Raw genomic sequence first — 26,866 nt, 5'->3', positions numbered from 1 at the left:
TGTCCATCCCTGCACCCAAGCCCTGGTGGGTGCCACGAGGGGCTGTGGGGGCTGCAGTGCCAGGGCTGAGCTGGGGCTGTGGCTGTGTTGCCCTGACAGCCAGCAGCGGCCAGTGACCCCTGGGTGGCATTGATCAGTGTCCAAGGGCTTGCACTCCCCCAGCACCAGCCCCTGCAGCCCCGAATATAATTAGAAAAGTGCCCAGACCAAAAATAGAGGGAAAAAGTTTCCCCAGTGGCTGTTTGATGTGCCAGTCACAGTGAAAGCCAATGGGGCACGCAGCTGCCTCATGCCCCAATAACCCCATGCTTGCTGTTGGGTGACCGGACAGACAGAGCAGGCAGACCTGTCTGCACCCCACAGAGGAGCTGGGGACCGGCTGGGAAGGGGCCTCGCAGCATCCCCCATCACCCCCGTGACAGGAGGGGACGGCACAGGAGCACCGGGCTCTGCCCCACGCACCGTCTACGGTGAGAGGTCCCCATGCTGCCACCGCGGTTGTTCCCCACGGTGCTCCCAGCTCTCTGCTGGAGGCCTTTGCTCCCCTTGATCTCCTTGTGGCAGGTTAGGGGGTCCCCTGGGATGCAGGATGGGGACACTCCAAGGACAGCCTTGAGCTGGGTCTTGTGTACACCTCCTTGGCCAGGGAGTGGGGCGGCGTTTTGGTGGGTTGTGGGGTGGCTATGTCTGGAGGGTGGCTGTCTTGCAGGGCACCACAGCACGTGCCATGGGGGACTGGAGCCTGCTGGGCCGGCTGCTGGAGAATGCCCAGGAGCACTCCACGGTGGTGGGGAAGGTCTGGCTCACCGTCCTCTTCGTCTTCCGCATCCTGGTGCTGGGGGCAGCCGCGGAGCGGGTCTGGGGTGACGAGCTGTCTGGCTTCTCCTGTGACACACAGCAGCCCGGCTGCCAAAATGCCTGCTATGACAGCACCTTCCCCATCTCCCACCTCCGTTTCTGGGTGCTGCAGATCATCTTTGTCTCCACCCCCAGCCTCGTGTATCTGGGGCACATCCTGCACCTGGTGCATCTGGAGGAGAAGGCACAGCAGCAAACAGCAGCACGGGCCGGCAGCGGGGCCAGGCGGCAGCGCCCCAGGCAGCCCCAGCTCCCTGCAGGGAACACGAGGGCACGGGTGTGCATGCGGGGGGCCATCCTGAGGACCTACATCTGCAACATTGTCTTCAAGGCTCTCCTGGAAGTGGGCTTCATTGTGGGCCAGTATGCCTTGTATGGGTTCCAGCTGAAGCCCCTCTACACCTGCAGCCGCTGGCCCTGCCCCAACACGGTCAACTGCTACATCTCCCGGCCCACTGAGAAGACCATCTTCATCCTCTTCATGCTGGGGGTGGCCTGCGTGTCCCTGCTGCTCAACCTGGTGGAGATCTACCACCTGGGTCTCACCAAGTGCCGTCGAGGGCCAGGCCCCAAGTCCCGCATCCTGACCGCTCCTGGTGGGCCTGTAGGGCCTGGCAGCACCTATGTCACTCTGCCCAGGGGTGGCAGTCCCCCCCATGGCCTGGCACCGCTGAAGAAGGCAGGTGCATGGCTCGGGGTGGCTGGTGGGTCCCACAGGGACATGCGAGCAGCAGACCTGGCAGTGTAAACGTGGCCTGCTGGGATGGTCAGGGATGGGCAATGCGTGGGTGGGTGGTCACAGTGGTGATTGTGTGTCCAGTCTCTGCCAGGCCCAAGGCATGGAGGGCTGGGAACAGCCTTGGGGACACTACTCAGCTGCTCCTGGCACTCCTGGGAGCAGCAGAGCTGAGAGTAGAGCTTGGAAGGGGGAGAAAATAAACATTTACTGCACCTCACTTGAGTCCTGCTCTGCTCACAGGAACTGTGGCATTGCTCTCCAGCTGCTCCATCCTACGGACACACTGCATGGTCAGGGCAGGGCCACTGCCGGCTTGGGTGGGGCTGCTGCACTGTGGGCCGAGGGCAGGGCAGGGACAGGCAGGGCATGCCATGCTGGCACCAGTGGGCACTGGGGCAGAGGCTATCAGCACATTGCAGAGCTGGCAGGACAGCAGGGCCCAGGCAAGGTAGGAAGTGCAGGGAGCACAGGCTGGGATGGACAGGAGCAAGGTGCACAGCAGCACAGGGACACTGGCCCTGTTCTACAATGCTCACCCTGCCCACGGGGAAAAACCAGGGGCTGCCAAAGTTTTCCACATCTTTATTTGAAATGAATGGTTTCCAGAGACACAGGGTTAGTCCTACTGCCCTGGCATCACTACAACAAGACTGGTGAGCAGCTCACTCTCCACATGGACACAGAGAACAGATGGCCCCAGGCCAGGGCCCAGAACAATATATACAGGCTCAACAGGAGACCCATGTACAGCTCAAGAAAACCAACCAGAACACGAGAAGGGGCAGGAGGCAGCACAGAGTGGCACAGCTGGAGCCAGACTTACCCTGGGCAGGGTGGTGGCAGCCTGTGGCTGTGGGAGGGAGGGGGAGGCCAGGCAGGGCTCCCTGCTTCTGCCAGCAAATGCCTGGGCCCCTCTGGCTGGAGCAGAGGTTTCCACTGATGGCACCTTGCACAGGGGAGGGTCCTTACACCAAGACAGGGAACAGTGGGGACAGAGGGGCAGCACTAGTACAGACCCATCTCCATCAGTTTTCAGCAAACTCAGAAAACATTGACCAAAGAGAGGGAGGCATCCTGGTGGCACACAAGGGAGGTATCCCTGTGGCAAGGCCAGATCTCTGCCCACAAATTCCAGTGCAAGCTCCATCCACTTCCTGCAACCAACCCAAATCTCTCTTACCCCAGGATAAAAGTTCTCCCCCTGACCCAACAGCTCTCAGGCTGCCTGTGGCCCATGCCCACTGGCTTGAAAAGACAATCCTGCCCCAGCAGCAGAGCTACTGTTCCTGCCTTGATACCTCAAGCCTTGTGAGGGAATGCTAAAGGAAGAGGGAAGTAAAAGCTTTGGGGGCCACTGGTCCAATGGGGCAATGTGTTTTGTGCAATTCCTGCCCTGGGGCATGGGGAGAGAGGGGTAGTGGCAGGCCTGGGGGGAGGGGAGGGGAGGGCTGGGCAAGGGGAGCTGCACCAGGGACTCTGCCACTCCTGTGCCACGGGAACAGACCCTGGGGAAGATGGCTCACCCAGCAGCCAAAACTGGAGACAGAGCTGAGTGTGGGGGCCACGTACGTAGGGGATGCCTGTAATGAGCAGGATGGGAGGTCCAAGTCTGGTAATGATGCAGGGACAGCACTGCTGCAGCACCATCCCTTCCTATACTGCAGGGCCCCTGCCCTGCAATGGGAAGCAGCAAGATGAGGTGTCCAGGGCTGGAGTGCAGCCAGTCCAGCAGCACCTCTGCCTTAGTCCACGTCGTCCTCCAGGCTGCTGAGGCGGCTGTGCTCCTCGTAGATCTCCCTGACGGCCAGGATGCGGTTCAGCATGCTCTCCAGCATGCTGCGGTCCATGGGGATCACCGAGTACCAGAGCGGGGACTCGGCGATGCACGAGCGCTCGGGCTGCAGGTAGAACACGTCGCTGCGGTTCCGCAGGCTCTCGGGACTGTGGAGAGACAGCAGGGTCAGACCTGGGCTGCCAGCTCCCTGCAGGGGCTCAGACAGCCTGGCCTGATGTGTTTAGCAAGGGGTGTTCACAGCTCATCACAGCCTCTCATCATTTAGTAGGGTAAGGACACAAACTCAGCCTACAGCTCCTTGTTCAAGGCCAAAACCCCCAACCACCCAAGCACTGGACTCCTACTGCACATTCCTGCCAGTCTGGAGAAGGGCAGGAAGTGGAAGAGGCCAGAGAGAAGCATTCTCTCAAACTTGGTCTAGTGAAGCAGCACAGAGCCTGGGCAAGACTGCATGCTCTGTACAAATGTCTGGAGAGCAGCAGTCACTCCACAGGGTTCCATCAAAACTAAAAAGTGGCCCCAAGTGGCACATGCCTCTTCTCCAGAGAAAGCCTCACCATTTGGAGAGATAAAACTCATAAAACTTGACTGGGCATCGGAGGGGATTCATCCTGTTCTCCCGCTGCTCCAGCATCGGTACCTCCTCCTCACGCTTCCGTTTTCCAGAGCCACCATCTGCAGACAGGGAGAGGAGCTGGATCATGGCTGGGTCCTGATGGGGGATGCAGGGGGAGGAACAGAGATGTTCCCCCAGACCCACCTCGGCTTTTCTTCTGCTTGGCAGGAGCGTAGTAGCGGATGCTCACCACCTTGGTCATGCCACGGGCTGTGGTGCACTTGCGGGACTGGCGCACCACGTTGGTGAAGGAGAGCTGCATGTGCTCCTCTGCTGTCTGCAGCCCAAAGAACTTGGTGTTGAAGAACATGAGGGTGTTGAGAAGCACAAAGGGTGAGTAAACACCCAGCTGTTTGCACTCCCAGAGGTGCTCCTCCTCGACACGGGAGAAAACTGTGTCTGCAACACACAGAGGGAGAACCAGGTCACATCAGCAGTGGCTTTGGGGCAATCCCTTCACCCTGCCTCCGCAAGCTCACTGCAAAACAGAGTGATGCTTCACAGCATCTCTTTTTCCACAAGGTTTTTTCTCCTGAGCCATGAGCAGAGCTAGAGCTCTGCCCAGCCATAAGCCTCCCCAGATCACAGCCAAACCCCAGGTGAGAACCCAAATCAATCCTAACTGCTCATCACTACAGATGGCCAAAAAGTGAACTCCAGGTCAGTGCTCCACCACCCTCAGTGAGTGATTAGGGAAAAGCAGCAGGCAGGAGAGATCTGGCTAGCTCCTGCCTAGATACACAGGTCTGGAGTCAAATGGCTCTGCCTGGGATAGCCAATCTGCAGAGATGAGGCTGGATCTATGAAATAACTACTGACAAGACACAGCAGGGAAGGCAGCCCAGATCACAGCAACAAGAAAAGCCTCTGCAGAGCTCTAGGTTAGCCTATTCACAAGGCAGCAGCACAGCAACCTTGGCCAAGGCCTAGCATCATGTGCAGGGCTTATCCATGTGTTGGGAATGCAAACACATGCACCAGTGTGCCTCCTGGCTTGGCATTCTCCTTGCCAAAGCTGGAGACATCACTGTGAAGTGTTGTAAAAATTCAAATTGTCCCAGGATACAAAGTGCTCTGCTCCCAGCTACCCTGACTGTGGGCAACAGAAGCAGCTGAAGCATAAACCATGCTGGCTCTGCAGTTGGTTTGGGGCAGTATGACCTCAACACACAGCAGGACTGTGCTGCCTATGCCAAGGTTGAAGCTGGGGGAGCACAATCAGGCCAGAGGATCCAAGGCTACAAGCACAAACAGGATTTATGGGGACTGAAGGTACTCTGAAGACACGTACTATTTGGTAAGATTGTGGGTTGCCAACCACTCAGAGATTTGTTCAGCTCCTGCACGAAGGTCAGGTAGTAAAGGTCTGTAAATATATTCACCATACGATTGTTCTCGAGCAGGTACTAGAAAGGACAGAACACACAGTCAAGAGAAACACAGCAGCACCTGGAATGCAAACCCTCCCCAGAGAGCCCAGGGCACATATGCAGAGCACCCCTCCTTGCACCACCAGAGCTGCTGGGCAGACACAGAGAGCTGCAAAGAAACCTTGGGGCACGACAAAGCAGACTTAGTGCTGAAGAAGGGCCTGAGTCTGGGGAGATGCCCCAGCCCCTCCTCAGAGATGTGCAAGAAGGGTACAAGGCTGGGGAATGGATGCCACCCTATTCTCAGCTTGGGAACAAAGACTAAACCAGGTGGGATGCTGTCCTGGGCTGAGGCACCAAAGGAGAGTCCAGCCAGCTTCTCTGGGTCCCCAGAAGGCAGAATTGAGGGTACAAGCTCCCCTCACCAGATCTGAGTCCCAGTCTGGCTGTAGAGGATGGGGGCAACAGGCCTCCCTCACCTGCTGGATGCCAAGGCAGAGGTAATAGATGCTGTCTGGTTCATAGCGCTCCCCATTGGGCCGCGTTATCTCCTTGACAAACTGTGCCAGGCCGTAGTTGAGCTCAGCTGCTGAGCAGGCTAAGATGTCTTCCTTGATCCTCATGGGCTTGGCTGCAGAGACAAGCACATCAGCCTCAGACAACAGCCTACAAGATCAGGAATACCTCAACACCCCAAGGTGCAGCTTCTGGGAGGTTTCTGCCACTGCACTGCATCCAGACAAGGCACTTACGGCCGAAACGTAGCTCCTCTCCCTTGCTGGTTTCTCCCCCTGCATACTTGGCTTGTACCCAGGACTTCCAGGCATTCACACCATACGAGTAGTTGAGCACTGTACAGCTGGGCTGGCTGCTCATCGAGTCCCGGGAACAGCTTTCAGAGAGCACCAGGCGCTTCTGCCCCTGCAGAGAGGTGTTTGTGAGACTGGGCACCCACCTGGGACAGGTGCAGGACTCCTGGCCACCCTCACACCTGCTGACTGCCAGCTCCCCACAGTGTGCCATGGCAGCAGGCACCCTTCTGCTGGCAGCCAAGCCAACAAAGCTCATTAGTTACGAGGGTCATAGGCACAAAAGAGACCAGCTGTCACATGACTTGTAGCATTCAAAGCTCCTCCAAAGTGACAAGCAAGTATTTTCATTCAAGGAGTGGCCTGCAGGCCAACCATGCCCTGAAAGGAGAGGGCACAACCTCCCCAGCACACCAAAGACTCTGGTACAGTTCATCTCCTACATCCCAGGTGGCAGCTCCCACTCCAAACCTAAAGGGCTTTAAGCAGGCAGTACCCACAGAGAACTCACCTTCCGCACAGCTCGAGGCAGATCTTGCTCTGTGGACACATCGTCTGGTCCCACCAGCCCACAGTCAAAGAGGAAATCCACACTGGGGTTGATGTCCAGAGGGTCTGAAAGGAAACACAGGCAGAAGGGCTCAGCTGAGACTTCTCATCCTGCCCCCTGTGCTGGCCTGATTTTTACAGCAAAATGAAGAGGGAACACTTCACATCCCCTACAACTGCCTGGCATGAACTTTTAGCCACAGCCCAACAAAGGAAATAAGGCTCTGGCAGACAATGCTAAAATTTCTCAGAATAACCAGAACCCCACATTTTTATCTCTGACAGTTTTTTGTTTATTTTTTAAACTTGAGGAACATTCCTCGTTCCCTGGTGCCAGGTCAGTACTGTGGACAGTCTGCCACAGGCAGCTCAATTCTGTTTACTGCTAGCATCCTGCCTCAGCATTGCTGTGCTCCTGCAAGTCCCTGCCTCTTCTTCCACCTTCTGTAAACAGACACTCAGCAATTCTGCCATTTCTCAGGATGCCATGCCTTGTCCAGGTTTCTCATCTAGCTGGATCCTCTGGTCTCATCACTCATAAACACACCTGTACTGCTGCCCTGCTCTTTGTGCTGTTAAAATCAGCTTCTCATTCCCCCTTCTCTGGGTCTAAACTTACAACAGGTAAGTTTAGTCTGGACAAACACTCCTTCAGAAGTGTTGGTCCCCCCACCCCTGCTGCAAGCAGTCACTGCAGGGCTCTCACACCAGGTCAGTCAGAGGGCACAGGGAGGTGAGTGCACACAGCTGAGGGCAGTGGGAGGCCCCTCAGCAGCCCTGCACACCTGTGTCCCCCAGCTCTTACTCTTAGGGAAGTCAGCCTCCAGGTCCTGGCCCGGCTCATCGAGGACATTTGCCATCTTGACAGCCATAGCCAACACATCGTCCCGTGCTGGTCCAAACAGGTCACAGTCCTCCAGGAGACCCTCTGCACTCTGGTTACTCACCAGGTCTGAAAGGAAAAAGTTCATCAGAAACGAAACTTTCTTGAAAACATTTTGTCTGTTTTCCCTGTGATAATTGGAAAACGAAGTCAGGATCCCTGTGCTCAGAGCAGCCCCACTACACTTGAACTGTCCAGCTTTCCCTGGACAGCAAAACATTGGAAATTTGTTGTCTCCCCAGCAACAACCCCCATCACTGCCATTTATAGGAATGCAGCCCCCAAGTAAAAAAATCTGCAAGAGCAGGGCTGGATGTAGCTACCTTTTGTAGTATGGAAGCTGCTTTAGGGAAGAATCTGAACTGCCACCTGAATAAATAGAGAGCTGCACCTGTCCACAAGACTGGCATCCCCAAAAGGGACAGTGGCAGACACTGATCTCTGCTGCAGCTCTTCCCTTCTGGTACCTCCTCAGTAGAAGTTAAGGACTTGCTCTTCCCTGCTTCCTTTCCAAAGGCTTTGGGAAAGCCACAATCCCAGCAGGTGTTCTAGCTCCAAGAGCTGGCAAACCCCCCTTGATCCCAGCTGTTGGACCAGACCAAGCCATGACAGAACCTACCACACAGGTCTGAGGAGGCTTTGTCCAGTTCCTCAGCCTCTGCAATCATCTCAGCCATGGCCAGGATGTCAGCCTCTAGGGGATTGGAGGGGATCTTCACCTTCAGTTCCTCAATGGTCTCCACAATCTTCTCTGTGCTCTCCAGTGTGGTGGGCAGGAACATTGGCACAGGCACCTGTGGACAGCAGCACATCAGGCAGAAAACTGACACTCAGTAGACTGACACAAAAGCAGAGGCAGGAGAAGAGCATGAACAGAGAAGCAGGGAGGCTTGAGCAAGGCAGGATCACAAGAGCAGCAGAACACGGGCAGGTGAAGCGTGTTGCTTACCGGGACAGGCATGGAGAAAGGCACAGGTACTTTCTGGCAGTACATATGCATAGGCACAGGCACGAAGATCGGGACGGGGATTGGCAACACAACCAGCTGGGGCTTCCAGTCAGCCTCTGACAAGAGCAAAAATACATCAGTGACCTTAATCCCTGAAGTTCCTCCACCCAGCTCTGCTGCATGCTGCCATGCCCCCAGCCATCCAGCACCACGGCCCTTCCAGCCACCAGCTCCTAGGACTCAGGGGCAGAGCTGCAACAGCAGCAAGTCAAAGTCAGCAACAAGAGAGGCTTCCCTTAGCCAGAAGTACAAATCCTGCTCTTACATAGCCTTGCTAAGAGGTCTAGTCGCCTTGCATATGCTGCACACCACACACATGCCCAACAGGAACTAGAGTTTAGCAGACAGCCCTCAGACAAGCTAATGACCTCCAGAGGAACAGGAGCTATCCTACAAGAAGTAGGATCATGCTATAGAGTTTTCTATATCTCTCCTTTTGCTGGTGATGGAAATGGTGATGGAAAACCCTGTCATGTGTGCCCTGCACCTGCCCAGAGACTTCTCAGCACGGTGCCAAACACCCAGCCCACTCTGTGCAGCATTTCAGGCTGGATTCACAGTTAGTCTGCAGCACTTGCCTTTCCAAAATGCCCCTGTAATTCTACAGTTAAGTCTTGCTTTCCTACCTGTCTGACATCCTTTGGACTTCATTTCAAACTTGCAGGAGACACCCCGGTTCTGCATCAGGGGTTTACACATGGCAGCTTTGTTTTTCCGAGGGGTGGCTGGAACCAGAGGTGGGGCAGGAGGTGGCACAGCTGGAGAGGTTTGGGCTGAGGAGGCCTTTGCTGACAGCTGGGGAAATGCAGAAAGCAGGAGGTTGGTGTCCACCTAAGGCAGCACAATCTCTTCCCTACTACAGGTGCAGATGGAATGACTCCCAAAGCACCTCCTGGAGCCTGGCAGTTCCCAACACATGGACACTCCCATGGTCAGGCCATGATGAAGGGCAGCAAAGCTGTTCCTGGCAGGCAGCAAACCTGTGTGCTGCCTCTGCTGTGTCAGGAGTCCAGCCATGGTGGCTCCTGTCCCATGGGGTAGAGGGGAACAGTGGGACAGCAATTATACCCAGGCACAAGAAAGCAATGTGCAAAGAGGAACCAGTGCCACAGTGTCAAGATATTCATCAATGATTCCTGGGGAACACTTATTCTTCCCCCTTGCAGGAGATATGTTGATGCTGCCTTCCTAGGAGCTCTTTTCATCTCCCACTACCCAGACATCTCAAAATGCATTGTTTTGTAAGAATGAAATCTCCCTGAGCAATGGCAGAACTGTCCTCTCTTTGGGGACAGCCCCTTTGTCTTGCAAACTCCTACCACCAATGGGTCTTACCATGTTAGTTTCTGCCTTCTGTGTGGAAGGGACAGCTGGCTTTGGCTCTGAAGTCTGACCTGTAAGAGAAAGCAACAACTCTTAAGTTCAAGAGCTCCTGGGCCAACATGTCCCACTGCTGGGACTGGAGGTGCAAGCAGCCAGAGAGCAGGGACAGGCTCTCCAGAAACTGCTCCTGGCCACTCCAGGAACAGTTAATCTTTCCACAATCTCTAGCCCTAACACCTCAGAAGACACTACAGCTCCAAGATCAAGTTATTCCCATGTGATTTTGTGTTCCCCTACAGTCCACCCCTTCCCCATCACAGCAGGTCAGGAGAAATCCCAGCCCCTTGTAGAGAGAGGAATCCAGGGCTCTAATCCCAGCTCTGCCTATTGGCTTGCTGTACCGAGCCATGGCCCCTCCCTGTGCCTCCATATCCCTGCAACAAATATCTTGGCAAAGTGCTTCGAGATCCCTAGGAAGAAGGTGACAGAGCTAGCAGCAGCATTGTAAGAAATCCCAGAAAGCAGAGAGACAGCTTAGCCCAGCCCTAGGGATGCAGTCCATTCCCCTAAGGAAAGAGAGGATCACCTGCAGGGGAGAGGCGCGTGTGGCAGACGCTGGTCTCAGGTGGTGACACCATCACCCTGCCCTGGATGAGAATCCAGCTCATGTGCTCTGCAGAAAACCTGCACCCATCTCAAAGGCTGGTGAGCTCCCAGAGCACCTTCACCCCAGTCTCCAGTGATCCCTGGTTACCCATGTGACTGGCAGAAAGAATTGCCTTCTACTGGTGGGCCATGCATGGAGACCCCTGCAAGGACAGCAGCAGGTCCCAGCACCCAAAGGCAGTGGCGGGTCCATTCACAACTCCTGTACACAGACAGGTCCTTCAGGAAAGACCCAGATTCCTAAAGGTCCAACACAGGGACATTCACACTGTGAAGACTTCCTCTGACCTGAGGAAATGAAGAATAATTCTTGTACAATTTGAGGCCCATCAGGCTCCATTTGCTGACCACCACAGGGGGCAACAGATAAATCCCAGCTGGAGGAAGCTCCCTAATCTGCAGCTAAGCATTCAGCCACAGGATCTGCAGCAGTCTCAGGGGCCAAGAACTCACCCTGACAACCCAAAGTGGATGGGCAGCAGGTCCAGGTAGGAAACACCAATGGCCTGAATGAGGAAAGACAAGCTATGGATTATGAGCAGAATTTCTGCTGCAGCAGAATCTAAAGCAAACATGATTGCCCCACTGGCCAATGATTTAGGACTAAAGAAAACAAGATTCTCCTGTCATATGCTATGTGTCCAGGCTTCCAGGAAAGCTGCAGCTTATTCTTTATTCTCATCCCAATACCAACAAGGAGCTGTCAAGGCACTGCCTGCCACAACTGTGACTTCTACCCTCTCCAGCTGGACAGCCCAGTGCAGAGCCAGCTCCTTTTGGAAGCCTTTGGGCACAGTTTTGAAGCAAAGCTCCTCAATCCCACACTAGATGGACTGTTCCCAGCAAGGGAATGTCTGCTTGTATGATCAGCTACAAGAACTCTCAGGATCACCGGATTGGTAGCAGCCACTGGATCCCAGGAATTAATGGTTTTAGGCAATCACTGGCTGCAGGAGAGTAAGCAAGAATAAGCAGCTCTGCCCAAGACGAGCCTGAAATCCAGGTAGTCCCTTGCAAGCTGGGAAGAAAGCTGTCAGGTCCACAGGAGACCATGCAGAAGCTGGTCCTCCCAAAATCCCCTGCACAGCACAGCACAGCTGGAAAGCTCTCTGTGTAAGTGGGTCCTGGCTTCAGCATCCTTCCTTTGCAAACTCAGCAGTATGCCACAGTCCTGGGGCAAGGATGTCCACAGCTGTCCCACATCTGGCAGGGGACTGGTGTGCCAGAGGATACAGAGGGTGCAGTGCAACCAGCAGCATCCACTAAGCCCAGCAACTGCTGGGGCAGCCTGGAACTCGTGCTCAGCTGAGCACTGACAACTGATGACAGGCTTTTCCTTGGCTCCCTTTAGTCCTTACAGGTTGCATGGAGATGCAGCTGTGGCACAGTGAAGAGTGATGCCCCACATACCAAGCAGCAGAGTTCTGGGGGGGCCTCCAGAGATGTGGTGGAGGAGGCCTGAGACTCCTGTGGTTGTTGGTGGTGGTGAAGGTACTTCTCATGTAGTCCATGGCTCCACAGAGAGAAGGGCTGAACAGTGTGAAACATCTTCCCTCTGCAGGCAGAGCTTGCCCACTGTGCCTGTCCCAAAAGCCGTGTTACAGATCTCTCAAAAGCAACATGCTTCAACAGCAGAGGACAAATGGAACAGCATGGCCAGGGCTGTGCAATCACTTGGTGAGCTACAGGAACCAGCATGTCACACACCACACACCTCTTCCTCCCTTGGGCAGCAGAGCACTGTAAATCAAGCAGAATTCCCATGGGCACCCCTGTGCCAGCAGAAACCAACAGTTCCTTTTCCAGGTCACTCCAGTGTGCTGCCACTTGAGCTGTCACCTCACACAGCCTGTAATGGAGCGTGGCTCTTGGAAGGCAGGTTGGGCTTCCCCTAGCTGGGGGAACCTGCTGCTTCTGGCAGAGCAGCTCTGCTTTGCTAAGCAGCAACGACATCCAGAGCTTCCCCTGTCCTATGATCAGTGCTCTATAGTCAGGGGAGGAACCTCAAGAGTCTGGAGATGGAGGATGAGTTCTCTCATGAGAAGGTCCTTGTCTTGGTTTCCCCTCCTTGGCACACCCTAGCCAGGGTTTTACACATCATGAAATCCCAGGGAGGCCAGCAAAGCCCTGAACCTGTGATGCAGGTATGTGTTGAAGCTTGATGCACTGAAGCAAGTGCTACCACTTTAACTATATCACCAAGTCACCCAGGAGATCGTGGCCTAAGAAAGACCAAGCAGAATGAGACTGCAGGAGTCCGAGGGCCAAGCGGTGTCTTGTCACTGTCACTAGGAGCACCTTCCATCCTGAGGGATCCCAAAGCACTTTGCAATCTTCCATAAGGAACTGGCTCGAGTTAATGATAGGAAATGGGGCAACAGGCAGTGAAAATCTCCTTTCCAGCTGGTACTCCATGGTTGCAGAATGGGGTTATCTGGGACACAGGGTTCGCAACTCCCCAAAGCTGCAGTGAACTTTGGGTAAGTGGTAGGACTCCAACCTAACATCGCAAGACACAGTGCCTCCAGCAGCTCAGCGCTCCCTCAAGACCGTTCTAGGTTCAGCTCTGGCTGAAGGAGAGCCCACCTACAGCATCACCAGCACCACTTCCTGCAGCACCCTTCTTTGTCCTTGAATGTTTCCCATCCAAGCACTGACCTGGCCCAATCCAGATTAGTTTATGAGATCTGAGAAGGTCACAGCTCGGAGGTGGTGTGAGGCTGCAGGTGGATTGTCATGCCAAACCACGCTGTCCCCTAACCCTGTAAATCGAGCTCTCCGCTGGCAACTTGAGGATGTTAAATCCCTGAGTATCCTCGCTAAGAGTGTGAGCTACAGGCAGCACGCTGGCACCGGCTCCTCCCGTCTGGGCCCTGTGTGTCATAGAACCATAGATGTTAGAGATGGAGAAGCCCATTAGGTCCCACTCCGTTCTTTCCCCCCCAGGGGCCAGTGCAGGATTGTTCCCTAGCGTCTCCTCCAGTCCCAGGCAGGCAGCTTCCACCCCCTGCTGTTGAGTCTTCCCTGTGTCTCTCAGACTGAGCTATGCAGGTTCCCTCCCTCCCTCCTACTCACTGTTCAGCAGGCTCTCGGGCCCCTTCTGCGTGTCCAGGTTGGGCTGGTTCTGTTGATTGTAAAATCGCAGCAGACACTGCTGGTTGCAGAAGTGTTTGATTTGCCCCCGCCAGTGGATGGTTTCCAGCAGCTTCCCCTGACGCTTGCAGGCATGGCACCGAGCTGCCTAAAGCCCGCATCAGCAGGAGAGAAACAACGAGTAACTAACCACACCCCCTCCGAGTGCAACACAACTCTCCAGTGAAAGGTGCACATCGCAAGGTGCAGTGAGCTTCCCCACAGCAGTGCCCTGCCAGTGCCAGCCGGGGACTCCAGCGGTGCGAACTTCTCCCAGCAGCACTGGCCGCGGATCCAGCACTGTGAGCTTCCTCAGGGCAGTGCTCTGTCTGGCAGGATCAGCTGGGGACTCCAGCTACGTGAGCTTCCCCGTAGCAGTGTCCCGTCATTGCCAGGCAGGACTCCAGCAGTGCCAGGTTCTCCGCAGCAGTGCCAGCCAGACTCCAGCAGTGCGAACTTCCTCAGTGCAATGCCCACTTATTTGGGTGCTGTGCCCACCACAGCACTTAGCACAAGCTGCCAGTGCCAATACTGACCTTGAAGTACCAGAGCAAGTATTTGCTTTTGCAGTCTTCACTACAGAAGTCCCAGGTGCTGCCCTCCAGCTGCTCGGTGACCGCCCGCTGGCAGGTCTGAGAACAGTAGGTGCAGGTGATGCAGCACAGGCCCAGGTTCTTGGTGAAATCCTGTTTGTAAAGAAGCACACACCCTGCGGAGAAACAATAGGAGTGAAACCTTCCCAGGATGAACTGGGGGCCTCCCTGACCCAAACATGACCAGAATCCAGGTCTGCGGAGACAACAGAGCACACGCAACACACTGTAGGGAACAATCCAGCACTGGCCCCTAGGGCTGGGATAAGATGGGACCTCACGGGGACTTGCCATCTCTCACCTCCATGCTTCTAGGAAGAGTCTGACTCCAACCTCCTGTGTGCAGGAACCCAGCAGGCAGGGCAAGGCCAGGTCAGGCCAGCCCAGACGCAAGAGCGTAGAAGTGCATGATGACAGGAGGAGCGGAGCTGCCACCTGCTGTCTCCCCAGCCCCCAGAGAGAGAAAAGCTGTGAGAAGGCCCTCCCCAAGGACACAATGAACGGTAAAGATCTTGCCCTAGGGCCTGGCTGGACAGCAAGCCATCCCCACAACAGTCCTCCCTTCACTGCATGGCAAGGCTCTTGCCCCAGGGCCTGGCTAAGACAATCTCCCCTCTGTTCCTCTCCATGCTCTCTTCTCCTCCCCCAGCATGGGCTGGCATGGGGGCTCTGCCTCTCCCATGCCTTCCCCAAGTACCTTCGCTGCAGAAATTCTTTTCCACTCCAGAGAAACGGATCTTCTCATGCAGCAGCTTCTCCTGCTTGCAGTGCTCACACTGAGACACCACCCCACGCAGCCGCTTGAAGTCCTCGCAGCAGTCCTTGCAGCAGAACTGATACACCTTGTCCTGCCAAAGAGACCACAGCCAGGTCAGCCAGGCTGGCAGGAGGTTCCCACACTTCTCAGGGAAGCAAAAGAAAGACTACAGGGCTGAGTTAAGTCCCCAGCTCTCCTGGCACAGGATTTGGCAGGAGTGGTCTCCTCCTGCCCTTCTGACTGACATCCCGCTGAACATCAGGAGTGCAGCACTCAGCAGTCTCCAGGCACATCTCTGCAGCTAAGGCATTCAGAGGTCTGGCAGGGCAGGAGCTCTGCTTACAGCAGGGAGAAGAAGTACCCCAGAGGTTCTCAGCAGTGTTGGGCTCCACCTCCACATCCCCCCGGGTGAAATCCTCACCTGCCAGTCCAGGATCTCCGGCTTCCCGCTGAACAGATTGTGACAGTAATGGCAGTTGAGGTGGATCCCACCCTCGGGGCTGGTGCGCTGCAGGAGACAGAGACAGCTCATGGGGGGAGAGCAGCTGGAGGGCAGCAGGCACCTGCCTCACACTGCCACCACTGCCACCTCCTCCATGGCCTGCAGCCTGCCTGGCCCCTCGGACCTGCTGCCACTGTGGGGACTCGCTCAGTCCATCACATCATGTCCCAAGCTCCTGGAGAGATGATTCCTGAGAGCAATTTCACTTTGCTTCCAGTGTGCTGGGTCCAGCTCTTCTCAGGAAGGCAAGCTTGCAAGCTGCCACGCCACTGGATTTAAAAACTTAGATGATGAGGGCTCTGCTATCTCTTCTGAGGATTTCTCTAAAAGTTCTTGAAGCACAGGTGCCTGATTTCTATTTTCAAGATAATGCAACTTAAGAATTCCAGCAGCCTCTCATCCCATTTTCTGCTAGATTAATCTGCTAGATTAAACAGCATTTGGTGTCCTGTCCACAATGCATTTAGTATTTGGTGTCTTATCCACAAGGATATATTTATTAATAAAGTAATTCCTGGTTTTCTTTCTGATAACTTCAGATAAGACATTCTGCAAGTGCCTCAGTACAAGCATTTTTCAAGCCCAAATTTAATTTTTGGGTTTTTCTTCAGAATACTTCCAATTTTTCTTCAGCATTGAAAATGAAGTCAACATTGGAGAACATCCTTCCTAGATGTGCATCATTCTAAGCAGGTCTTTTGCTCCCTGGCCCTCAAACATTAACTCTATGTTCTCCTGCTTGTACTTGCAATAAATTAATCCTCCTCCATGTGGCTGTAAACTGAGATGCTCATACTGAATAGTTTATCTGCTGTAATTCCATGGCCTTTTCAAAATCCTTATTTTCCAGGATTTGTATCTCCACACTACCTGAGTAAGGCTGACACAGGATCTTGCACTGAAATTGCATTTAAGCAAACATTAGGAGGAACCAGCCTTGTCAATCAATCCAATTGCTTTGCTTTCTGTGACTACCCTGAATGCAGCATGGGCTAACACTTCACCAGTTTTTGTTTCATCTGCTAAATTTCATCATGCTTACTTTGACTTTATTGCCAAATGATCGATGAAGATGTTGAAGTCTTTGGACTTAACACTGATCCCCAAGAAGCCATTTTGAAACATTCTCTTCAGTATTTTTTCTTTGACAAGTGTGTTCTGAGATCTGCCAGCAGGACAGTTCCTAACCCAGGTGATGCATGGGTTTACTCATATGTTTACAATGCTGATTTTATATGGTAATAATTCAAGTTAGATGAATTAATGAACTTCCAGTTGGGAAAAGGGGAAAAGTTGCAACCATTTCTAAAATGGGTAGAAAGGAGGACCCTGGAAACAACTGAACTGCGCAGTGCCTGTGAAGATCATGGAACAGATCCTTCTAGAAGCTGTGCTGAGGCACATGGAGCACAGGAGGTGCCAACACAGCCAGCACAGGGCACCAAGGGCAAGTCCTGCCTGACCAACCTAGCTGTCTCCTCAATGGAGTAGAGGGAGGGGATTCTGCCCCTCTGCTCCACTCTGGTCAGACCCCACCTGCAGTACTGACTCCAGCTCTGGGGTCCCCAGCACAGGAAGGACATGGAGCTGTTGGAGCGAGTCCAGGAGGGCCATAAAAATGATCAGAGGGTTGGAATAGTTCTCCTGTCAAGAAAGGCTGAATTGGGATTATTCAGCTTGGAGAAGGCTCTGAGGACACCTTATTGTGGCCTTTCAATACTTAAAAGGGAGCTTGTAAGCAAGATGGGGATACACATTTTAGCAGGGCCTGCTGCAATAGGACAAGGGGTAATAGTTTTAACCTAAAAGAGAGCATATTGAGATTAGCTATTTTTTTTTTACAACGTAGGTGGCAAAACACAGGTAGGTGCCCTAACCCTGGAAACATTCAAGATCAGATTGGACAGGGCTCTGAGCAACCTGATCTAGTTGAAGATGTCCCTGCTCACTGAAGGGGAGGCTGGCCCAGATGAGATCTAAAGGTCCCCTTCAACCCAAACTGTTCTATGATTCCAGCCTTATGAAATCTACAATGCTAAAAGCTCTATAGCTACACTACTCACGCTTTTTGTGACCTTAGTGAAGGATTACAATCAAGGATTTATAAAAAACCCAAACAAACAAACAGAAAGAAACAAAAAGAAGCCCACCAAAACCCCCAACCAACCAAATGCCTCCACCCCCCTCCACCAAAAAAAAAACAAAAAAAAAAAGCCCCAAACAAATCAAATCTCAAAATGAAATGCTCCAACTGCTAGGTTAGAGGTAACTAACTCTTACCTCTAGATTTTCTATGTTTTCTCAGTTGCCCAAGACTTGTCCTGGCCTGAGTTTCTCAGGTCTTCCTGGCTGTTACTTTGTTCTTTGACAACTGTACAAAACTAATATTCTTGAAATTGCCTATGAATACCACAAACATCTCACATATGCTGAAACTTAACATCAGAAGATTAAAAATCACCAGTCAAGCCTTTGAGGATTATTCAACAACAGGTATCCAGGCCTGCTACTTATAAATTTTTAGATAATACATCCTGAAGACTTATGTTTCTCAGTGACACCTGGCTGAGAGGGCAGCTCTGCCCCTCTCCACCCAGCTATCAGGTGTGCACTTGTGCTTTCCTGGTTTACTTGTGCACTTGCTTGTGCTCTCTTAAGGCCAGTCTATCTCAAACAGCACAGCTCTGCACTGCCCTCCTGCTGGGCATAACCTGATAGGCAGGAGTGAATTGCAGCCCACCTTATCCCAGTGGAGGGTGGGGGAGATAGGGCCAGGACTGGGATTTGAGCAATCACAGTCACTGCAACTCCTGTGCTCCAGAAGAGACTTTCTTAGGAGCCCTCCCTGAGGAGCTCAAGGAAGGTGGAGCCTCTAGTGTCATGAGCTCTATGGCCCAGCCCAGCATGAGGAATATTTCAGTACCTGGAATTTGGTCCAGCAGCTGGGGCTGCAGAACTGGTAGACAACCCGGTCTGTCTTGTTGTAATAGCAGGGTTCAGATAAACTCTTTCTGCAGAAGCTGCAGGGTCTAGGGGGACCTGATGAAACAGATAGGAATTGGTGAGGGCAGCAGCACAGGATGTGGGACTGGATTCTGAGGATGGCAAGCTCACTCGTCCTCAGTCTGACAAACTATTATCACAATGCAAGGGACAAGAACAGCAGGAAACTAAGAGCAGCAGATTCTGCTAGGACAGAAATGTTAAACAGATGGAGAGCAGAGTGGTTCAGAAAAGTGACCCTGGCTCTATAGGAATTTGGACAAAACAGGCTGCAACACTTGTCCCACTCCAGGACACCCCAGTACCCCATGTAATGGGAAGGGCAATGCCAGCACAATCCAGCACTACACCTGCTCCCTGCATTCATTCTCAAGAACAGCAATGTACACTACTCTCTGTATTAAGATGTCTACATGCTGCAAGGGCTCCTCCATCTGCACTTCCAGCAATAAACAATACCAAGGAAAGAATTAAGTGGAGAGGTGATGATTCCCTCTACACAGGTGCTCTTACCAACTAAGCCTGACTGCTTCACTTTGTGGGAGGTAGTGCAGCAAATGGAGCAGAACAGGCCCATCTTGCCACTGCGATCCACGTTGGGCAGCATGTCAAAGTTCTTGCACAGCGTCTTGCACCACATGCAGGGGTAGACCCGAGTGTTCTTCTGCAAACACAGAGCAGAACAGAGCTTCCAGGAGACCATCACAGCTGGCAAGGTCCAGCTCTCACATCCCACCCCACTGCTGTATCCACTACAGGACTGCTCTCCTGCAGTGACCACCTGATGCCAGGGATAGGCTCACAGTCTGCAGATTCAGGTGGTGGTAGCAAAAAACGCTGCCTTTGGCACTTCAACCTCTCATTTCAAGGGTAGCCTGGCAGGAATACTGAGTTTGGCAACCCCTCCCAAGACAGTTAAGTGAAGACTGCTCAGGTGACAGAGGAACATACCCAGCCTAGCCTTAGGGAGACATCCAGAAGCCATTCCATGCTAATTGCATATACCACTGTCACTCTACCATCAGTTAATGGACTTTCTGACCCATGCTTGGGTCCATGGTGGGCCCCATGCAGATAAAATCAATTCTGTTTACCTGCTTCAGAGTTTCCCCACAGCAGTCTTTTAACTGCTTTGTCAGCAATCAAAGACCAAGGGGATTCAAGTCACCTGCCATTTAATAAAATGCCCTGTGCCACACCAAGCAAAGTTGCTGTGTGCCCACAGATAACCCCCCATCCCAGGCAGCTGCCCCCACCCACCTTCTTGTAACTGTTGAGACACGCAGAGTTGCAAAAGCGTTTTTGCTGGCCTTCATGGAAGAGGTACTCCAGGGGCATGCCCTTGTTGTAGATATAAAGTCCACAGTAGTCACAGCAGTTTGTTTTCAGCCCCTTGGTGGCCCGGAACTTGGTGAAGCAGGCGTCGCTGCAGATGCGGTGAACCACATTCCCATTGCTGACCTCGTGCTGGATCTGCAGAGACATCACTGCTGTCACTCCCAAACCACCACAGGCCTCCTTCCAGTGCAGCTGTACCACTACAAGCACAGCCCTTGGGATAACAGGCACTAAAACTCTGGGAAGTGCCATACTGGAAGCTGGTGTGGACTCGCTGCGGCCTCCCTTGCCAAAAGTCAGAGGAGCAACTGTGAGAGCAGAGTGGCAGGAAGCAGTGAGCCTCAGGCAAGGAAAAGCTTGAGAGTGAGCCTAAGCCAGCTCAGGGGCTGAGGCCTCACACCACAGGAAAGAAAACCTGGCAAATGCCCTGGTCTTGATCAAGACTAAGTGCTGTGAGTTCTAAGCACTTCCTCCAGGACATGGGAAGGACAAGGGATTTGTTTACCTCGCCAGGTTTGTGGCAAACACTGCAGCGGCTGGTGTCCGAGGCATCTGCAGACTGAGGTGCTGGTCTGTGCTGCTGGGCCTCGTAGAGGGAAAGGCAGACAGAGGTGCAGAACTCATGGAAAGAGCCACCTGAACCAATCTGGGCAACCACAGAGTCCTTGGTGTTCCAGATCTCCCTGGGGATCAGGAGGGGATGGGTTAGTGCAGGGACATGTGTGTCCTGCCACAAAGGGATAGGATGGATAGGATGGCTCACTGTAATGTACAGGACTTTCTGGTGTCCCAAAAAGTTGGCAAGAACTGTCTCACAGCAGCTTCTGTCCTGGCCCAGGGGAGAGGTGTCTGAAGACAGAGCATGCAGGAGATTGTTTTGAGGGGAATATGGGGCACTAAGTCTGGGGACAGGCAGGGAAAGTAAGAATGTGAAGAAGGTGTAGGGAGCATGGGATAGGCAGTGAAAGAATACATAGGGCAGCAGCTGGCAGTGGGCAGGAATGATGTGGCTGAACGAGGGCCACAGGAAGGGGACTGGCAGGAGAGCTGTGGAGCAGGTGAGTGGGGTCACAAGCACGGGAGCGCTGAGGAGAGGGGAATGAACACACACTTTTTGCAGAAGGTGCATATCTTCTTGCCAGGCGGTTTTTTTGAGAAGGTGGTGAGACAGGAGCTGGAGCAGAAGAGCTGAGGAAGGCCTTTTCTCTGGTAGGCAGTCTGGCCCTTCTGCAGCGGGGTCCGGCAGTTGGCACACGTCATCTTGGTGAAGGAGGAGCGCGCGGCTCGCTGCGCCATCTGAGCACGCAGCGACATCCGCGTGGAGCGCCGCGTCCGGAAAGGGACGAAATCCTCGTCATTGGGATCATCCACCATCGCATCAGAGTCTTCATCAGACACTGGAACTGCAGAGCAGCAGAGGAAGATCAGAAACCCCTCGTTAGGAAGTGAGAAACTCTGCTGTGAGACACACGCTGGGATTTTCTGAGTCACCTTTCTAGAGTCCCTCTATGTACTTTGTTCCTGTCTGGGTGGAATGATAAAGGGATCCTTAAAAGAAATTCTGTTGTAACTGGAGATGAATCAAGAGGTGTTTAAACACACCAGGCTTAAATACAATTCCTGTCTAGGAAGTCATGATATGCCAAGGTTGAGCAGAAGCCCAAAGTGTGAACATCTACCCTGTAAGAACTGTTAGACTGGAAAGGGAATGTGTTAATCACCAGATTCTAGCAGAGGCAGGCAATAAAGGAGCAACACACAAATACTAAGGAATGGCAGGGTGGCATTCAATATCTCAAAGAACAGATACTTCACTCCAGGAAAATCTCCAAAATGCAACCTTCCTTCAGACAGCCTGCTCTCATAGAGAGAATGGAAGGAAGTTCCTGGGTGAGGAGATGGAAAATGGATTTCCTGGGAACACCCCCCAGTCTCATCCTGTAACTTAGTGCTTGGTGCCTACACACCACTGTAAAAATACTACAACACTCCCTGTTTTGACCTAAGTGCCCTGAGAAAGCAAGGCAAATACCCCAGGATGAAGACTTGTGGACCTGTCCTGTGCAGAAGGGAAGTCTGGATGAAAATTCCAAAGTTCCCACTGTACTCACACCATGAACTACCTGCCCACAATGGATCTGGATTCTCTCTGGCTGAAAACAGGGATTGGCCAACCCCAGTTACTCACTGCTCTCTGAGGAGTTCACAGTCTCAGGCCTGACAGTTTCTGATCTTCTGGGTCGTTCGCTTCTTTTCTGCTCCTAGAAGACATTCAGAAAATAGTTAGGCTAACTAGCAGCTAGGACAACCATGGATAAATATCCCAGATTATGGTGAAGTTCCAACTTCTGGGATTTGGTTTCCCAATACCTAGGCTGAAAATGGATAAAACTCCATGGATACCTGATCAGAGCTGGCAAGACAGAGGAGAGAGGGGAGTAGGCTTATGAGAATGACATTTCAGCTGAGGGTAGCAGGGACACACTGAAGCCATATTACAGCATAGTGGCAGTGCACAGGGATCATTCTGTCACAGGAGTCATACAAACTCCTCTCCAGAGGGCTGACACAACAGCCAGTGTCCCTCACAGAGTCTGACAACAGCCAGCCATGCTCTGTGCTCCTGTACCATACATACTTGACTGCATTCTCCTCTCACCTTCTCAGCTGGCAGCTCGCTTCCCTTCCCAGACAGGCTTTCTCCTGAAACAGAAACACAGAACAAGCTTGCATCTAACATCTTGGCTTTTCTCCAGTAGAAGAGCACAGGTGTTCTCCAAATGCAGCCACCCTTTGGGTCAGTCAGCACAGGAAGCCTCAGCCTGTTCTGGCTACCAAGTACAGTTCTGATGGTGGAAGGTTCCTAAACCCACCACCTGTAGTTGCAGATCCAAACACAGACTGGAGGAGCCCTGTAAGGGGGAGATCTCCCTGCATGGGGGAGGCAGGCTGGGTGGGCAGTTACCTCCAACTGCTTCTGCCAAGACTGAGCATCTCCTGGGGATGGCCAGCCTGGGCAGAGGAACTCTGCCTATTGGAAACACCTGCTGCTGACCCTCAGTTCCAGCAAAGACTCCAGCGATGGAGAGCGTGAGCTCTCTGAGCTGCAAACTCAAAGAGCACAAAGCCCCCTTGGTGACATTCAGTACAGTGTTACTTGCACACAGTGCCCTCTTAGACCATCACTGTCTCATTCTTGGCTACTGTCTACAATTGTTAACAGTTATTGGAAGAGTTGAGATGTTTCAAATAAAAAAAGCTGTGGCTGATGTGCAGCCATAGCTTTACTGGGGAAGCTCCTTGCTTCCACAAGCACCAAAAATCAGTTAAAGCCATGAAAGCCAGAGCAGGAGCTTGTGCACACCGGAACATTATTCCCTTTACACAAGAGGCTTTGCCCAAATCTAGACCATCAGAGGGTTGGCTACTTCCATAGCAGGGGATGAGCTGGAATGCAGAGCAGACTCCAGCTTCAGCAGTGTGTAGCTGCATGACCTCCTGAGCAAAAAGAAGCCAGGTTCTGCTGAGCCAACAACTTACCTGCTGGTGGTAAGGCTTCCTGTGCTTTGAGTGCACTGTTTTCTTTAAGTGAGTTCTTCCCATTATCATCCCCTTCCTCTGCCCAGGTTTTCTCCACAGGCTCAGGGGGCAAAGCTGCAGTTCTGTTGTCTGGGCTCAGCTGCACCTCTGCCTCCCCTGCCAGCCCTTCCCTCTGCAAGGGTGAGCTTTTCCTTGGTGCCTTCAACTTCATCTTCTTTGTTTGTTTAAGACTGAGTTGGGGTGGGGGCACTGTGGGACTTGAGGACTGTGCTGTGGTTTCTTCCTTGGCTGGGACACTGCTGAGATCCCTGGAGTCAGGGACAGGTTGTTGGGGTGATTCAGGGGTATTGTCACCAGACAGTGCAGGAATAGCAGCAGCACCATCTTCCTTTACATCCCCAGAACAATTTTTTGGTGCATCCTCCCCTTCTTTCCCTGTTTCTGGACCAACAGCTTCTCTAGACAGGGCAGAGGAGTCTGCTGGTCCACCCTCCACATCCTGGGAAGGTTGTGCCTTACACAGCCCATCCAGACCCTCTGGTTTATCCACCAAGTCAGAGGTTTTACCCAAATCATCCCTGACACCAGGTTTCTCCAGCATATCCAAGACACCAGGTTTATCTAGAACACAGTCATTTGATTTATTTAGTTCAGACACGCTGTCTGCTTTCACTACAAGGTCCAAGTCCTCATCTGCAGTCATCTGCTTGGATTGATCCCAGCCAGGGGGCTGAAGAACTGACACTTCCTGGGTAGAAGCTGTTTGGGAGCCCAGGAGATCTTCACCAAACTCCATGTCAGCAGGGAGATCACCAATGAGCGGTTTGTCAGGCAAGGACAGAGGGTCCAGAGATCCTGAAAATTCACTGGAATCCATTTAGAAGATGGCAACTGGAAATGAGAGAGAGAGACTTGCAAGTTAATGAAAAGCAGTCTAACACAGAACATGAACTGTCCACTCTTCTGAACACTGCTGGAGTAAACCAAGGCCCAGGAATGCTGCCAGGCCATAACCAGGACACCAGCAGGTGAATCACCTCTACTTGTGAGGGTACAAAAGTCAGCAGCAGGATGCAGTAGTTTGGTATAACAGACCTTTGGGAACTCTACAGCCCTCACACACCTCACCACAGCACAGCCAAGAAACTTGTTTATGCTAAATGACACACTGGGGTATCAGAGCACCAATTCAGGAGGCTCCACACCAATGTTCTGTAGCAATATCCCCAGCCCTGCCTTCTTCTCTATCCAAATAATACAGTCTGTCCTTTCTCCTGATCTGTTCTTATGGAGCTAACACATTTTTAATTTTTAAAATACCTTTTTTTCTCTTAAACATAGAGGTAGAAATAACTCCTTTCAAGCCCTGAAGTGTGTCTTAACAAGATACAGGATGACAACATGCATTAATCTTGTCAGAGGACAGATATAAACAATGTTACAGTATAACTACAGCTACTGCATAGCCCCAAAACTACATAGGCTAATATTCAGACATGGAACAACTGGAAAAGCTTAAGTTAGAACTAGGAGGAGTTCTGGAGAGTGGCAAGAAGAAAGGTGGTAAAGCTCTGATGTTAAAAGCAGTCATAATAAGAAGAAGTAGCAAGATAGACACAAGCAGGCAATGAGGAGTCAGGAAAAAAGACCAGTGTGACTTTGCAGGGCAAAACCAGTGACTTGAACAGGAAAGTGTGATGCAGACTGCCAACCTCAGAGGGCAAGTTACAGCCCAGCTCCTCATGGTTGACATCATCATAAGACAGAAAGGTCAAGACTTAGAGATGAGGCAAGTAATACGGTCTAAAACTGAATTATACCCCCACAAGGAGATAATGGTTGACAAACCTGAAGAGGGAAAGGGAGAAGGAGCTGGAGTCTGCAAGTGGGAAGGCAGTGCAAGACTTGAAATAACATCATGTCCCCAAACAGGCTCTAAGTAGACACTACAAAAAAGGCACTAGAATCAAATGACGTGGCAACAACCTAGCCCTTCCTATCAGAGTAATTCCAATTCTAAATTTAGCACTGTTTTAAGCCCTGAATGAGAAAACACTGTACTTTTGTTTATTTGGGTTTACAGTGGGCATAACTCATCTAGATCAATAAAGGAGGAAGCCTGATTTAATTTCACTAATGACGGCTGTTTAACTCTTTTTTCATATCCTTCCCTCTGAAAGGACAAGCAAATTTTCACTCACAATTTGCTCAGAACTAAACAGAACATACTTGGACAGAGAAGGTACCCAGCCTCTAAAACTTAGATAAGCAGGAATTTAAAGAAATCATACCCAACAACTGGATTTCAAAGCCACCACCTCCTTCTTTTATCTAAATACACAGTAATGTTTTCTGTTTCCTGGTGGTAGATAAAGCACTGTTCCCACAATCCCAATCAGAAACTAAAGCAAATGTAATTTTTAGAAATGCTCAGCAAATTTCACCCCCAAAGATTTTGGTGTTTCTGTTCACTTTTAGTTACAAGATGAGACAAAACTTTTAGAATAAGCCAATTCCAGAGCAATGCAGGATCTAATACATGTTTTAGGTTGGCTGACAGAAATAAGAACAAAGTGAAATAGAAACAAAGACATCTGAAAGAAAGGTCTTAAGGATTTGAAGAAGATGAGAACCCTTCCAAGATGATAAACAAGGTTTTTTTCCTGCTGTTCAGAATATGAGCAATGTCTCCTGCTCAAAGATATCCCCCACCCAGTTTCAGAGACAGAGAGCAGACCCTACAATAATAAGCAAAAAAACCTCACGGCTTCCAGATGAAGAAGGAAAATTTATTTATAGGTATACTTAACAGAGCTAACATACCCCTCAGAATGACCTCAGAGACTTTGCACAAGTTTGCAATGAACCACTAAGGTCCTAATGTAATTCCCACTTTCAGCTGCCTAGTCTTTGCTTGGTAGAAATAGACCCTGGAAACATTTGGAGCATAAGAAATCCATTTGGGCATTCCCTCCCAGAGCATAATGCAAGCAACAATCTACAAACAAACTTGTCCTGTAACTCATGTTACAAGTGGACCAAAGGCATCTGGGTTAACAGCGTACACCTTAACAATGCTTTCAAACTTTGGGTGATACAACACAAGACAAAACTCTAACTTAATGGCAATGTGCATGACCAACAGAAGAGTCTGAAAGAGAAGAAGTATTCTGCAGATTGAGGCAACTCCAAACTATCAGGATGTGGCTGGAATAGACCCCTCTGCAGAGGCAAGGCTGCAGTAAGAGCACTGACTCACTCACATGCTCTGTTTGGAAGCACAGCCCCCTGTGCTCGAGGCCCTGTCCCTTCTCATCAGCTCTGTCTGAATCCTCCCAGCTCACACACTCTGGAGAAGGAACCAAAATTTCTTAGGATGTGCAA

At 51.9% G+C, this 26,866-nt stretch overlaps 2 protein-coding genes across 5 annotated transcripts in view; one reads left to right on the top strand and one right to left on the bottom strand.

Annotated features, from left to right (window-relative positions):
- The first annotated feature begins 75 nt into the window (after positions 1-75).
- LOC129125681 (gap junction alpha-3 protein-like) lies at positions 76-1,794 on the top strand. Its single transcript, XM_054641239.2, has one exon. The coding sequence runs from the start codon at positions 728-730 to the stop codon at positions 1,604-1,606; it is 879 nt and encodes a 292-aa protein (XP_054497214.2). The 5' UTR covers positions 76-727; the 3' UTR covers positions 1,607-1,794.
- A 370-nt stretch (positions 1,795-2,164) lies between these two features.
- Positions 2,165-26,866, bottom strand: part of ZMYM3 (zinc finger MYM-type containing 3) — a 32,039-nt gene continuing 7,337 nt past the window's right edge. For 3 of the 4 annotated variants that reach the window (XM_077186096.1, XM_077186095.1, XM_054641237.2), the window contains exons 2-25: positions 23,483-24,373; positions 22,602-22,645; positions 22,131-22,203; positions 21,054-21,345; positions 20,448-20,625; positions 19,865-20,077; positions 19,118-19,268; positions 18,525-18,640; positions 15,521-15,607; positions 15,040-15,190; positions 14,286-14,458; positions 13,693-13,858; positions 9,964-10,022; positions 9,255-9,423; positions 8,569-8,684; positions 8,239-8,413; positions 7,542-7,688; positions 6,699-6,802; positions 6,131-6,299; positions 5,858-6,009; positions 5,300-5,414; positions 4,153-4,407; positions 3,950-4,067; positions 2,165-3,538 (exon numbers count right to left, since the gene is read on the bottom strand). In XM_077186096.1, coding sequence (XP_077042211.1) covers positions 3,340-3,538; positions 3,950-4,067; positions 4,153-4,407; positions 5,300-5,414; positions 5,858-6,009; positions 6,131-6,299; positions 6,699-6,802; positions 7,542-7,688; positions 8,239-8,413; positions 8,569-8,684; positions 9,255-9,423; positions 9,964-10,022; positions 13,693-13,858; positions 14,286-14,458; positions 15,040-15,190; positions 15,521-15,607; positions 18,525-18,640; positions 19,118-19,268; positions 19,865-20,077; positions 20,448-20,625; positions 21,054-21,345; positions 22,131-22,203; positions 22,602-22,645; positions 23,483-24,359 — 4,299 coding nt within the window. In that variant the 5' untranslated portion in view covers positions 24,360-24,373 and the 3' untranslated portion in view covers positions 2,165-3,339. The remainder of the gene's footprint in view (positions 3,539-3,949; positions 4,068-4,152; positions 4,408-5,299; positions 5,415-5,857; positions 6,010-6,130; positions 6,300-6,698; positions 6,803-7,541; positions 7,689-8,238; positions 8,414-8,568; positions 8,685-9,254; positions 9,424-9,963; positions 10,023-13,692; positions 13,859-14,285; positions 14,459-15,039; positions 15,191-15,520; positions 15,608-18,524; positions 18,641-19,117; positions 19,269-19,864; positions 20,078-20,447; positions 20,626-21,053; positions 21,346-22,130; positions 22,204-22,601; positions 22,646-23,482; positions 24,374-26,866) is intronic. The other variant, XM_077186097.1, reaches the window with a different exon arrangement.

The sequence above is a fragment of the Agelaius phoeniceus genome, chromosome 14, assembly GCF_051311805.1.
Source record: "Agelaius phoeniceus isolate bAgePho1 chromosome 14, bAgePho1.hap1, whole genome shotgun sequence".
Taxonomy (NCBI): domain Eukaryota; kingdom Metazoa; phylum Chordata; class Aves; order Passeriformes; family Icteridae; genus Agelaius; species Agelaius phoeniceus.
This window is presented reverse-complemented; position numbering and strand designations above follow the sequence as displayed.

Bases quoted from the DNA above. Each gene is read 5' to 3' on its own strand.
- LOC129125681 (XM_054641239.2), top strand. From the start codon at position 728: ATGGGGGACTGGAGCCTGCTGGGCCGGCTGCTGGAGAATGCCCAGGAG.